We start from the raw sequence: 15,465 nt of genomic DNA, 5'->3' as shown, positions 1-15,465 counted from the left end.
GCCTGACCCACTGAGTTACTCCAGCATTTTGTGTATATTTTTGGTAAAAATCAGTGCCTGCTATTCCTTTGTATTACATTGGATATAACTGCAACTCCTTTTCCTCAACCTTTTTCTTCCTAGGCACAGAGCAATGGCCTCCTGGCGTGTCCCTGAAATATGTGGGAGGGGACCAATTTGGACATGTTAACATGGTGATGGTCCGGTCACTGGAGCCTCAGGAAGTTACCGACGTCAGTGTTCAGATGCGAAGTCCAACTACGCCAGCAATGTACCAAGGGCAGTGGCGCATGTGTACAGCTACTGGCCTTTATTTTGGAGGTAAAGAGGCACAATAAAATTAATATTTACGGATGATGGTTCACCATTTTTTCTCCCCAGTACACGAGGTCCTTAAATTTGGAGGCTTCTTGGAAGCCTGATTTTTTTTTAATGACCCATTTGTTTTTGTATTTGACTGGCGAACTTGATTATTAACAATTAATTGTATTGTTTTGGTATTTAAAGAACAAATGGGTGGTGATTTAACATTCACTCCTGTTGCTTCTTATCAGAATTTGCTTGTGTGAGCTGGATGCTGTATATTGCTTTTTCTAAAAAAAAAAACAAAGTTTGTCCACTGGAATTTAAAAATATATATATATACAATGTGATTTAATTCTGTGAAGTTAGACTCTCGTACAAAAACAACTTCGGCTACAAAAATACCAATTGCCATGCTAATCATAATTCCATGTTTTGTACCACTCTCAGATGTGATTTGGGTGATACTGAGTGTTGAAATCGGAGGCCTTTTAGGAGTTACACAGCAGCTTTCTTCATTTGAAACAGAATTTTCTTCACAACCCTGTCGCAAGATTGAAGGCAATTTTAACCCTTTCGCTTCACCACAGAAAAACCGGCAGTCTGAAGACAACAGTGTGAAGGACCCTGGGGGCCAAAGTACAAATGTCATTAGTAAAAATGCATGGGGCCCAACTGAAGACCAAAATGAACAAGAGCAAAATGGACTGTCGCAGAACTCTGTAAATATCTCCCCTAACAGTCACTCTAGCAACTTATCAGTGGTGACTTACAGTCAGGTAAATACAGAATGATTGATTTATTTTGTTTGCCCCATTTCTATTTTTATATGCATGTGTGAGTGACTTAAGAAATTGAGAAATGGTGTGAGGAGTGAATCTTTTTTTATATTGTAAAGAACCATTGAAGATCTTTGTTTTAAGTCTTTCTGTAGGCAGGGTGTACCAGACGCCTGACTATCTCTTATCATATGATGAAAGTGAAGCTTAACTGCAGAAGCGATTGCTGGATTAGTGGGGTTGCATTCAAATTGGGTTGCTTTTTATCATTTTGTATTGTATACTCATTGCAACAAATTTAAGCTATTCAGAGTATTGTCTCCACTTAAAAAACTTAATCTCCTCTCTTGGACTGTAATGATGCGTTGTTAACAGTAAGCTTTCTCAATTCTTCCCATCATTGCTCCATACACCCCGCATATACTTCTGAATGACAACATATTTCATGTTTTTGTGACCTGAAATTTGACAAGATTCTTTGGGTACAGATTTCTTGATAGTCAGAGGTGAACCATGTTTTGCATTCATTGCTTTGGAGAGTTTGAATGCTTATCAGAGGTTGAAGAACACAAATGTATGTTAATAGTGTTCTTTGAATAAAAAATTTTTTAAATTAAATTTGTTTTATAATTTAAGCTTCAATGTTTTAATTCCCAATTGTCTTTTTTCTGGTTTTATATCTTGTCTATTTTCTTTCTTGTGCTGCCCCTTTCCAAGAGCTTTCTGTCAACCAGGAATAGAATGTGCTTTCTAAACAAACCTTCCTCCACTTATATTAAGTCTGGTTGACTTTCACGCAACTCGCCCAAGGCCAGGCCTTTTCCTTGACGGAAGGTGGATCATGGTGTGGTTCAGACCTGATGCAAGAGAATTTAACTTTAATTGCCTGTGATCCATAAGCTATAATTTCAATTGTTGACCACATGAAATTGTTGTGGGTCTTTTTGTTTTAAAGCACAATAGTTTGGTGAATATAAATGATAAAATCTCAATGCGACTTTCACAAATTCTGATATTTGGCCTGTTTGCTATTAGTCACACCAAATATTCAGAAAATTCATGTGGAATACTTAAGCGGTATTTTCCCTACTTGTATTCTTTAATGCTTAGAAGCAGAGAAAAATCAAACAATCAGAGGCTCTCAAATGTTTTGTCTGCGCTCTTGGCTTCAGCTGTGTCAATATTAGTTGAGGAGGCACTACTGTTAGCTTCATTCTTGGTGGAATGAAGAATAGAAAATTCTTGGAATTCCTGTTTCTAAGCATTATCTAGACACCATACTGCAAGAGAGTGAACAGGAGCAGGGGTCTTTCAGGTTCTTTCAGATGAATAGGGTTGCGTGCGAATAAAGCTACTGATTCAATTTAGGAGATGGGATGACCATGAGTCATATCCATTGCAAATTATTGCGGGTTAAAGTAAGCTTGTTATGAGGAGCTGTGCAGTGGGGAAGGGCAGGATTAATTGTGGGAGAGGCAGGAGAAGAAGCAAACTATTCAATTAAGCTTTTGGTTTTGAATTTTTTTTTTAAATCAGAAAAAGGAAGCCAAGCCTTTTTGTCTATTGCATTGTTCTACCAGTATGATAACATATGTGGCTGGAATATGTAAATTGAGGATATCTCATCGAGATGAGCCTTGAGCATCAGCTGATACTTAAGTTTTGCAAGATTATTGGGTAGATTTTTCCTTCAGATATATTATAACTACGTTGTTAAAATTTGTTCGTTTTATTAGCTTATGCGCATTCGCTGTGACATTTTGGCAAAGTCTGGAAACACCAAGGCTTAAAAAAAACGAAAAATGATTTCTAAGAGGCCTGTATAAATTTTGAAAGCTGTCTGTCATATTGTAATAATATGGTACAGAAAACTTTTGGGAATGGATTAATGGAATTTAAATCAGTATATGCTGAAACTCCAAACATTATTTGATTTAATTGGAAACATTTTGTTAAATATTTTTTGACCAGTAATACTATCACTGCCACATAAGGAAGGGAACTGAAATTATTTTAAATTTGCTGCTCACTATTGGATGAAATATTGTAGTTATTGATTTCATTCTGTAGATGGCACGTTGGTGTGTATTGGTGTAATGCTTAAATTACTCATGCAAATTAAAAAAATATATCTATTTAGTATATTAAATGTCTGCCTAGTATCTGACAACTGCCATTGTGAATGATTTGCAAGAAAGTTTTTAAGCTAACATTATCTTGGGCGAGTTAATTTGAGGGTTCCAGCTTTTCTGATGTAAACAATCCTTGTCTAACCCAACAAAACCAAAAATAAAGTGCAAGATCAATTTTTCCACAAGAATGTGTCCTTCAATTCCTTCATTGCTTTGCTTTGTCAGCTAATTGTAAAATCATTTTTTCATTTATTTAAGGCATTTAAATATTTCCTGTTGGAAAATTTCCTGATTACCATACTCCTGAATCTCAAAGGCATCATTGCTTTTTGTACTTTTTCGGTTGCTAGTTAGAAACATAGAAACATAGAAAATAGGTGCAGGAGTAGGCCATTCGGCCCTTCGAGCCTGCACCGCCATTCAATATGATCATGGCTGATCATTCAGCTCTGTAACCTGTACCTGCCTTCTCTCCATACCCCCTGATCCCTTTAGCAAAAAGGGCCACATCTAACTCCCTCTTAAATATCGCCAATGAACTGGCCTCAACTACCTTCTGTGGCAGTGAATTCCACAGACTCACCACTCTCTGTGTGAAGAAATGTTTTCTCATCTCGGTCCTAAAAGACTTCCCCCTTATCCTTAAGCTGTGACCCCTGGTTCTGGACTCCCCCAACATCGGGAACAATCTTCCCGCATCTAGCCTCTCCAACCCCTTAAGAATTTTATATGTTTCTATAAGATCCCCCCTCGGTCTTCTAAATTCCAGCGAGTACAAGCCCAGTCTATCTAGTCTTTCCTCATATGTAAGTCCCGCCATCCCAGGGATCAATCTGGTGAACCTTCTCTGTACTCCCTCTAAGGCAAGAACGTCTTTCCTCAGGTTAGGAGACCAAAACTACACACAATACTCCAGGTGCGGTCTCACCAAGGCCCTGTACAACTGCAGCAGAACCTCCCTGCTCCTAAACTCAAATCCTCTTGCTATGAATGCCAACATACCATTCACTTTCTTCACTGCCTGCTGCACCTGCATGCTTGCTTTCAATGACTGGTGCACCATGACACCCAGGTCACGTTGCATCTCCCCTTCTCCCAATCGGTCACCATTCAGGTAATACTCTGCTTTCCTGTTCTTGCCGCCAAAGTGGATAACCTCACATTTATCCACATTATATTGCATCTGCCATGCATTTGCCCACTCGCCTAATCTATCCAAGTCACTCTGCAGCCTCCTAGCATCCTCCTCGCAGCTAACACTGCCACCCAGCTTCGTGTCATCCGCAAACTTGGAGATGTTGCATTCAATTCCCTTGTCCAAATCATTAATATACACTGTAAATAACTGGGGTCCCAGCACTGAGCCTTGCGATACCCCACTAGTCACTGCCTGCCATTCCGAAAAGGACCCGTTTATTCCTACTCTTTGCTTCCTGTCCGCCAACCAATTTTCTATCCACCTCAACACTGAACCCTCAATACCGTGTGCTTTAAGTTTACACCAATCTCCTATGTGGGACCTTGTCAAAGGCCTTCTGAAAGTCCAGATATAACACATCGACTGGTTCTCCCTTATCCACTCTACTAGTTACATCCTCGAAAAATTCTATAAGATTCGTCAGACATGATTTGCCTTTGGTAAATCCATGCTGACTTTGTCCGATGATTTCACCACTTTCCAAATGTAATGCTATCACATCTTTAATAACTGACTCTAGCATTTTCCCCACTACCGATGTTAGGCTAACTGGTCTATAATTCCCCGTTTTCTCTCTCCCTCCCTTTTAAAAAGTGGGGTTACATTAGCTACCCTCCAGTCCTCAGGAACTACTCCAGAATCTAAAGAGGTTTGAAAAATTATCACTAATGCATCCACTATTTCTGAGGCTACTTCCTTAAGCACTCTGGGATGCAACCTATCTGGCCCTGGGGATTTATCTGCCTTTAATCCATTTAATTTACCTAACACCACTTCCCGACTAACCTGGATTTCCCTCAGCTCCTCCATCTCTTTAGACCCCCGGTCCCCCGCTATTTCCGGCAGACGGTTTATGTCTTTCTTAGTGAAGACAGAACCAAAGTATTTGTTCAATTGGTCTGCCATCTCCTTGTTCCCTATGATCAATTCACCTGTTTCCGACTGCAAGGGACCTACATTTGCCTTAACTAATCTTTTTCTCTTGACATATCTATAAAAGCTTTTGCAGTCTGTTTTTATGTTCCTTGCCAGTTTTCCCTCATAATCTAGTTTCCCTTTCCTAATTAAGCCCTTTGTCCTCCTCTGCTGGACTCTGAATTTCTCCCAGTCCTCTGGTATGCTACTTTTTCTGGCTAATCTGTATGCTTCATCTTTTGTTTTAATAGTATCCTTGATTTCCCTTGTTAGCCACGGATGCACTACCTTTCCTGGTTTGTTCTTTTGCCAAACTGGGATGAACACTTGTAGTTCATCCATGCGACCTTTAAATGCCTTCCATTGCATGTCCACCGTCAACCCTTTCAGCATCAATCGCCAGTCTATCTTGGACAATTCACGCCTCATACCCTCAAAGTTACCTTTCTTTAAGTTCAGAACACTTGTTTCTGTATCGACTTTGTCACTCTCCATCCTAATGAAGAACTCTACCATATTATGATCACTCTTGCCCAAGGGGCCTCGCACAACAAGACTGCTAACTAACCCTTCCTCATTACTCAATACCCAGTCTAGAATGGCCTGTTCTCTCGTTGGTTCCTCGACATGTTGGTTTAGAAAACCATCTCTCAAACATTCCGAGAAATCCTCTTCCTCAGCACCCCTGCCAGTTTGGTTCACCCAATCTATATGTAGATTGAAGTCACCCATTATAACTGCTGCGCCTTCTAATTTCCTGCTTGATGCCATCCCCAACCTCCCTACTGCTGTTAGGTGGCCTGTACACAACTCCCACTAGCATTGTCTGCCCCTTAGTGTTTCGTAGCTCTACCCATATCGATTCCACTTCCTCCATAGTTAGAATCATGGAGATTCAAGGCACTGAAGGAAGCCATTTGAAGGTTTCTTGAGTCCCCTTGATTGAAGGCTTCTCTGAGTTTGAGGGTATTCTGAATATAGCTCCGACCCCACCCTCTCCGATCACTTAGCCATCACCATGTCCGTCAACATTCCCACCCCAGCTCCAAGGCAAAAACGCGAAATCAACTTCCGTAAGCTGAACTCTCACCTACCTCGCTCTCATCCTCCCTCTCTGAAAAAATCTCCGCCTCTCCCTTCGTTGACCTCCACAGCCCCTCTGACCTCACTGACTACTACAACCACACTCTCTCCTCCTGCCTCAACCTGCTTGCACCTATAAAAACCAAAACAATTTCCTTCACCCACTCTGCTCCCTGGTTTACCCCTGAACTCCGCATGATGAAAACCCATGCCCGCCAACTTGAAAGACTCCGCAACAAAACAGGTCTCACAATTCACTCCCAAGCCTACAAAGACCACCTGCAGCAATACAAAGATGCCCTCTCCCGCGCCCACTCCACCTACTACTCTCAAACAATTCACTCTGGCTCCGGAAACCCAAAAGCACTCTTCTCTACAATAAACAAACTCCTCAGCCCCCTGGACACCATCTCCCAGTCATTCACAGTTGACAAATGCACCTCTTTCCTTTCATTCTACAGCACCTTAACCACCAACGCACCTGTTCCCCCTCAAACCACCTGCTCCCCCTTATCCTGTCAACCCCTGCCTCAGTTCTCCCCAGTCTCCACCACCGACCTCTCTGACCTCTTCACAGGAATAAAAACTGCCACCTGCTCTCTGGACCCCATCCCCTCCAGCTTTGTCAAGGACTGCCTTCCTGCTCTCTCTCCACTTATCACTGCAACAATAAACTCCTCCCTGTCCACTGGCATCGTCCCGCCATCCCTCAAAATCGCTGCTGTCACCCCCATTCTGAAAAAACCTGGACTCAACCCTGACACCCCAAACAACTTCAGACCAATCTCCAATCTACCCTTTCTGTCCAAAGTTTTGGAATGCGCTGTAGCTTCTCAACACAAATACCACCTCTCTACCAATAACCTGTATGAAACTTTCCAATCCGGATTCCGCTCCAACCACAGTACTGAAACTGCGCTCCTCAAAATCACCAACGACCTTTTCCTCTCCTCCGACGCTGGCAACCTCAACATCCTCATCCTACTTGACCTCAGCGCCGCCTTTGACACCATTAAATCACTCCATTCTCCTCACCCGACTTGAAACCTCCTTTAAAGCCCTATCCTGGATCAAATCTTACCTCTCCGACAGGCACCAGTTCATCTCCATTAACAACTGTAAATCCCCCACCGCTCCCCTCCCCCAAGGTGTCCCCCAAGGCTCAGTCCTTGGCCCCCTCCTCTTCATCCTCTACCTGTTCCCCCTTGGTCAATTAATCCGCCGTCATGGTCTCAACTTCCACTGCTTCGCCGATGATATCCAGCTCCTCATCTCCACCAAGTCAATCTCCCCCACCACACACTCTACACTGACAAACTGCATCACTGAAATAAAATCTTGGCTTCAATCAAATTTCCTCAAACTCAACTGCAACAAATCCGAAATCATCATCATTGGTCCAAAAACGCTCACCAAAACCACCCAAAACTTCATCCTCAATATTGATGGTCTCCCAGTATCCACCTCCCCTCACATCCGGAATCTTGGAATCATCTTTGATCAAACCCTCTCCTTCGACAAACACATCACCAAGACAGCCTTCTTCCACCTCAAAAACATCGCCCGTCTCCGTCCATCCCTCTCCTCCACAGCTGCAGAAACCCTCATCCACGCCTTCATCACCTCCCGTCTGGACTACTGCAACAGCCTCCTCTATGGCTCACCCTCAAAAATCATCAGTAAACTTCAATACATTCAAAACTCCGCTGCCCGTCTACTCACCCACTCCCCGATCCGTGACCATATCACCCCCGTCCTTTACAAGCTCCACTGGCTCCCCATCCCCCAGAGAATCCAGTACAAAATCCTCCTCATGACCTACAAAGCCCTCCATAACCTGGCCCCATCCTACCTGACTGAGCTCCTCCACAGATACACTCCCACCTCCACCCTCCGCTCTGCTGCTGCCAACCTCCTGTCCCCCCCATCCGGACCAAACTCAGATCCTGGGGGGACAGGGCTTTCTCTATCGCTGCTCCCACCCTCTGGAACTCACTACCCCAAACCGTCAGAGACGACTCCTCACTCACCACATTCAAAACATCACTGAAGTCTCACCTGTTCAACACTGCCTTCAACCACTGACCGTCACCTCACCTTCTGTCTCCTTTTTCTGTTTGTTTACTTATTTATCTATTTATTTTCTTCTCTATGTTCTAGTAATCCCTGTAAAGCGTCTTTGAGTGTTTGAAAAGCGCTATATAAATGTAATGCATTATTATTATTATTATTATAGCAGCTGTTTGTTTCAATCTTCAGCCAACGTCATTGATTCTGTTACTCATTGTAAGTAGAATTTTCATTGGTGCTACAAAACAAGTGCACTGAACAGCTGTAGTGAAAATTTAGCATGGTTTGGGTATTTTGAACAATTTATTTTTCATTTAATGATTTAACTTGCATTGGTAAGAATATGATAAATTTCTGTCTCTGATAGCAGGAACAGCAGGCCTGGACTGATAAGATTGTAAGAATGCATAATTAATTGAACATAGTCCTCTTGGTAACCCTAGTAAGGCCAGAAATCCTCCATGAAGGTCTTCGTACATTAGCATGTGACAAAATGGATTATCCAAATGATTGCAGGCAGGGAAGAAGAGTTAGTTTAACATCTGGAGATTGGCAGTAACTGCGGTGGAAACTTTCTTTTGTTCTTTTTGCATTCATATCAAGAGAGAGTTAGTTTTAGCTCTGAAGGCAAAGGAAATCAAGGGATATGGGGAAAAATCTGGAACAGGGTACTGATGTTGGATGATCAGACATGATCATATTGAATGGCAGTGCCATTCAATGATCAGATATGATCATATTGAAGGCCCGAATGCCCTACTCCTGCACCTATTTTCTATGTTACTATGTTTCTATCTGGCAATTTTTGAGTCTTGGGTGACTTTCATAAATTTAAGAACCAAACCGTTAAAAGGATCTGTTAAAGTAGGTCAGTGAACCTACTTGGTCACCAACCAAGTTGTACATAATAAATTGTAATAATTCACAGTTTTGATTTGAATGTGTAATTCTGACGTGTGTTATAGATTGCTGAGTAGATTTATAATTGCGAATGGTGTTATGGTCTGAGTTGGTTTTATTTTGCTGTACCCATGGTGTAATGATAGGAAATGTTGTGCACGTCACTTTTAATTAATTTTTTTGGGGTGTAGTTTGGAGAGGTGGAGTAGATAGTAAGAGATTGTGGAGTGTATCAAACTAGTTGAGATTTTGGAAATGGATGATGGTAAATCATAGAGCAGCAAGCCATTCATAAAGCTTCACCTAATTATTCAAAATAAAGTTTCGAAAATTCTTAATTCTAAGATTCCATTAAGAATTGACTTGAGGCCAGTATCCCTAGTATCTCTAAGAGGGGCATCCCAACATCTGCACTGAAGGAATTTATTGGCGCTTGATCTGAGGAAACTATTATCATGCTAACTTTAAAAGCTTCCAATTGCTGTGCCCATGGGAATTTTGGCTACTTTTCAGATCTGAGCATATCGTGTCATCTTCCATTTCTACCCCTGTTCCTTTCTTGGACTCATCCTGTTTGTCCTGCACCCACGCTAACTATCCCAACACCGCATTTCATTTTCCCTAATCTGACATCATCACTGCTACAACTCCTGCACCAAATTATTTATGGTCCTCGACCCTCTGTTCGTTTTTCCAGGCTGTATACCACCCGGATAAGCATATTTGTCCCTGCATTCTCCAATGGTGATATTTTCTCTAAGCCCAACAATCTCCAATTTATACATTTTTCAGTGATATGATCTTTACAATCATCCTGAACCATTTTATTTGCCATTGACTCTTTAAACCATGTCATGCTGTGAACATTTATTAATTCTCCAAAACATTTGTTCATTGCATATAAAATTCTTGCCAATCTAAATTGTATTGCAAGCAACAGGAACTGCAGAAGCTGGTTTACAAATAAAGACAAAACGCACTGGAATAGCTGGTCAGGCGGCATCGCTGGAAATTGTGGATAGACAATGTTTTGGGTCAGGCCCCTTCACCATTCTGAGTTATCTCAGCATTTTGAGTCTTAAGTGTTATGGAGTGATGATTGTTTTGAAATCATGTCATTGATGGAAACTGACTTATGGGTGCTCTCTCTTTGCCTCCCCTCAAAATTTGCCCATAAGTATTAGAACAAATTTACTTGAACTGCCACAATGATGATCTGGCACCATATTTACTCCTCCCCTGCTCTCTTCATTTGAATACTTCCTGCTTGATTCCTCTCAATTTTTTCCCCTTCTCTGCTTCAACATTGAATACATCTTTATCCTTTATTTCATCCGCTATCTCAACTTTGACTCTCCTATTGAATTGACTGAGTTTTACTTTAATATCTCTCTGCATATTGATTGTAAAGTTTTTTTTGGTCACAGATTTATTGTCACTGATTGCTGACCACTCAACGGCCCTCTCTGGCCCCAAGAATAGTTGCTCTTGTGTACTTGTAAAATTGTTCTCTTTTTAAAAAGAGAACAGCCCAAAACTCCTTTGTTTTTGAAAACTAATGCTGTGTCTTCATCTTTGCATGGCTCTCATGTCCAAAAACATGTAATTGTGGTACTTTTGGGGTAGGATCTGGATTAACAGGTTTCCAACCATTCCATAATACTGAAACAGGAACAATTGGTCACAAATTTAGCTGATTCTGAAAAACTTTTTCTCCTTACAATATATTGACCATTTTACAACATTTGTGATTATCTACAACTTTCTCCTGTCTTGTCAAATATGACTTCATTCACCTGGTTCCAATATCTATTTTCAAATTAAGCCAGAAAAGACAATGCTGTGGCGGATCAGGCCACTCCTTGGGTCACTACAATGCAGTGTTTTTTTAGAAGCCCTTTTTATTTTTGATGTACCTGCTGTCTGTCAGTAACATCTGTAGGCGCAATGTTACTTTCCACAAACTGTACTTGCTAAAAACAGTGTTCTGCCATGTTTCTTGCCTCTTCCTCTAGGTTGACAAAGTCCTAGATTAGACACAATTTCCTGTGTTAACAATTGCACGTGGACATTGCTTGACTAACCATTTCGGCCAGAAATGAAATTAGGAATTATTGATGCTTGCATAAAAACTATACTCTGGCCAAGTATTTTAGTCTTCCATATATTGATATTGTTTTTATTGATGAATCTCTCAAATTCATTGGGGCTCTTAAAACTTAGCGGTGCTAAATAAATGCAAATTAGTGTTCAATTTAACATGGACGCACCATGTGCAAATTTTGTTGAACACTTTTTAAATTTCTTTCGTCCTCGCTGCTGAAAATTGTGTGGACTAAATTTGTAGGAGTGGCTTTTTATAAGCATTAGTTCTCACTAATTCATGGTATCCAAGATCTCAACATTGACAACAGTGGGGGGGAATAGCACAGTTGAATGAATTATCTTCTGTTTACAAGGCAAAATACATAATTGGTTAAACTTAATCAACATTGTCCCCTGCAGCTGCAAATGTGAACTGATGATAGAGAGAGTGAAGCAGAACCTTTGGGTTCAGAATGGGCAGCTCTGTACTTCTCAACCTCACATTAAAGGATTGAGAAAGAATCACCTTAAATGATGCAAAGGATTAGTGGTGGAATTTGGTTTCAAACTAATTAAGAAAGTTGTGAGGGAAAGCAAATTTGGATTGAGCAAAGAACATTTGTGTTTTTGATCTTTGAAACTTTGAAGAAATGAGATTCACACGCAATGCTTTTGTTTCTAATGTTTCTTGGTAATTATTAACGATGGCCATATTAAGTATATTTCGGCTAGAAATAATATCTTTATTTTCTTTTGAGTTTACTTCATACTCTGTGTAATTAGGGTCACTTCATAACATCCACTGCATTGTAATGGGGAAGCAGATAGCATTGTTTTTAATGAAGCCATTAACACAGCCAGACAATGACCGTAACACATTGACATTTTAAACTAAAGATGTGTGGCATTTCTCACACAAGCAGAGCAGGAACTAAACTTCCCACTTATTTTGATAGCAAGGATTGACCACAGTCTGAAGAAGGGTCCCGACCCAAAATGTCACCTATTCATGTTCTCCAGAGATGCTGCCTGACCTGCTAAGTTACTCGGTACCTTTTTTTGTAAACTGGCATCTGCATTTCCTTGTAACCACTCCTACAATTCTTCACTTTTTTCTTTCCCATCATGTTGCGAAATCTGACTTTGAAAGCATGACCATTTTATTTTTTTATATATATATATATTGGTTTCAAACTGATATATAAACATATATTTATTTATAATTTTATATATACACACACACACACACACACACACACACACACACACACAGTGTATAGATTATGTTCAATGCATCTGTCAGTGCCAGGCTTTATTGCTTTTTCATTTTAAATTCCAATTTATAAAGTTATAATTTTAACCATTATATAATGATGTTTCATTGAGAGTTTTATTATTTTAAACTGGCTGCAGAAGCTTGGGGTAATGTTTACATGATATAATAAACTCACAGTGATGCTGCTCAATCAGTTCTGATATGAAGAAACAAGTAATTATTGCTATCCATCTATTTTTATAAATTTGCTCTGAACACCGAGAAATGTTATCTTCCTCCATACTTATGAAAATTAGACTTGCGACTAGCAATATATACTTCGGTGTTCCACAACATTTTTAGCTGGTATTAGCAATTCATAAACATAACTCAATTAAAACTAACTGCAGACTTGACTTATAGAAGCAGTTGTTTACTACATTTAAATGTGTTCCCTTTGTCTTCTAAATCTCAGCTTCTGCCTTTCTTTTCTCCTTCTGATATCCTGAATGGTTTGAACTAGTTGGATAGCAAGAATTGCACAGTGCAGGTTTTGTTTTTAGCTTTATTGCTTTCAAGTGTGTTTCTCAGCTTACTGCCAAATTTTTCATCCCTTTGAAGTTTGGCTGCTATTGTAGTACAATTTTGTGGGTACCAATTATGTCCTTTATACTTTACCGAAGTGACTATCCCTCTGTATAAACGCTGACTGTTATTGTTGACTCACGCAGTTGACATTGTAGTTTAACTAAATTTCATAAAGACCATTGGGTCTTAATGCATATAAACATAGGAGCTCCTTCCCAAATAAAATCTCCTGTTACATCCTGCTGACATCGAGACTAAGATTGCCATTCTGTATGCGTCAGGAATCAAACTTCTACTTTTTTGTCTCTTCTGTAGACAGAGTTGCACATGACCTGAATCAATTAAATTAAAATGAGCTTTCTTTAAAAATAACTGATATACTAATTTTGAAGTAAGTTTATAATCTGCTAAATGAACACTTCTGGGCAGCTCAAAACAAAATGCTGGAGTAACTCAGCAGGTCAGGCAGCATCTCTGGAGAGAAGGAATGGGTGACGTTTCGAGTCGAGACCCTTCTTCAGACTGATGTCAGGAGAGGGGGCGGGAAAAAGATAGGATGTAGTCGGAGACAGGATGACTGATGGGGGAACTGGGAAGGGGAGGGGATATCCTCCAGGATATCCCTCTCTGTCTCCTCCCCCTTCCTAGTTCTCCCACCAGTCTTCATGTCTCCGACTACATCATATCTTTATCCCGTCCCCTCCCCTGACATCAGTCTGAAGAAGGGTCTCGACCCGAAACGTCACCTATTCCTTCTCTCCAGAGATGCTGCCTGACCCGCTGAGTTACTACAGAATTTTGTATCTACCATCGATTTTAAACTAGCATCTCCAGTTTTTTTGCTATACTTCGCTAATTTGAAGGAATTGCGTACGTTATTGAGTTTTCTTTCAAGATAACACCCGAATAGTTGCTCCATTGAAAACTGATGTGAATCAATGGTGTTTACCTCAGATAGGTGAGTTGTTTGGTTGTTGTACCTAAATTATGTTGATTAAGAATCAACTGAGTAAGAAGTGGTGAGGATTTCATTTCCATGAGTGCTGCGAGCAGGAGGGAATATAACATCTTCAGAGTTGATGGCATAAAGATGACATTTATGGTATCTATTTAGTTACTTAGCTATCTTTTTAATGATCTGCATGCATCACAAGCAGCATAACACATTATATTTTGAATTGTTCCAAGAAAGCTGGTAAAATGTAGACTTTGTAAGAAGAATACAAGTTTTGCCAATGCTGTTCTTCCCTCTTCACTCCCACATAATTTTCAGTCTGAATAAGGGTCTCAACCCAAAACGTCACCTCTTTCTTTTCTCCAGAGATGCTACCTGGCCCACTGAGTTACTCCAGCTTTTTGTCTCTATTTTCTGTGTGAAATTTAATTGGTTCAATGGTATTTTATTTTCACGTGTACGTGAGACAATAGACAATAGGTGCAGGAGTAGGCCATTCAGCCCTTCGAGCCAGCACCGCCATTCAATGCGATCATGGCTGATCACTCTCAATCAGTACCCCGTTCCTGCCTTCTCCCCATACCCCCTCACTCCGGCTATCCTTAAAAGCTCTATCCAGCTCTCTCTTGAAAGCATCCAACGAACTGGCCTCCACTGCCTTCTGAGGCAGAGAATTCCACACCTTCACCACTCTCTGACTGAAAAAGTTCTTCCTCATCTCCGTTCTAAATGGCCTACCCCTTATTCTTAAACTGTGGCCCCTTGTTCTGGACTCCCCCAACATTGGGAACATGTTTCCTGCCTCTAATGTGTCCAATCCCCTAATTATCTTATATGTTTCAATAAGATCCCCCCTCATCCTTCTAAATTCCAGTGTATACAAGCCCAATCGCTCCAGCCTTTCAACATACGACAGTCCCGCCATTCCGGGAATTAACCTAGTGAACCTACGCTGCACGCCCTCCATAGCAAGAATATCCTTCCTCAAATTTGGAGACCAAAACTGCACACAGTACTCCAGGTGCGGTCTCACCAGGGCCCGGTACAACTGTAGAAGGACCTCTTTGCTCCTATACTCAACTCCTCTTGTTATGAAGGCCAACATTCCATTGGCTTTCTTCACTGCCTGCTGTACCTGCATGCTTCCTTTCATTGACTGATGCACTAGGACACCCAGATCTCGTTGAACTCCCCCTCCACCT

General features: G+C 40.8%; 1 protein-coding gene across 3 annotated transcripts in view; it reads left to right on the top strand.

Moving 5' to 3' along the window:
* Positions 1-15,465, top strand: part of ilrun (inflammation and lipid regulator with UBA-like and NBR1-like domains) — an 80,368-nt gene that overhangs the window by 37,229 nt on the left and 27,674 nt on the right. For all 3 annotated transcript variants that reach the window (XR_013548845.1, XM_078420610.1, XM_078420611.1), the window contains exons 3-4: positions 124-321; positions 754-1,082. Coding sequence is in view for 2 of the 3 variants with exons in the window: in XM_078420610.1 (XP_078276736.1) it covers positions 124-321; positions 754-1,082 (527 nt within the window). In the remaining variant the exon portion in view is untranslated. The remainder of the gene's footprint in view (positions 1-123; positions 322-753; positions 1,083-15,465) is intronic.

Source organism: Rhinoraja longicauda, chromosome 24, assembly GCF_053455715.1.
Source record: "Rhinoraja longicauda isolate Sanriku21f chromosome 24, sRhiLon1.1, whole genome shotgun sequence".
NCBI classification, from domain to species: Eukaryota; Metazoa; Chordata; class Chondrichthyes; order Rajiformes; family Arhynchobatidae; genus Rhinoraja; species Rhinoraja longicauda.
The sequence above is the reverse complement of the archived record's forward strand: the minus strand, read 5'-3'. Positions and strand labels throughout refer to the sequence as shown.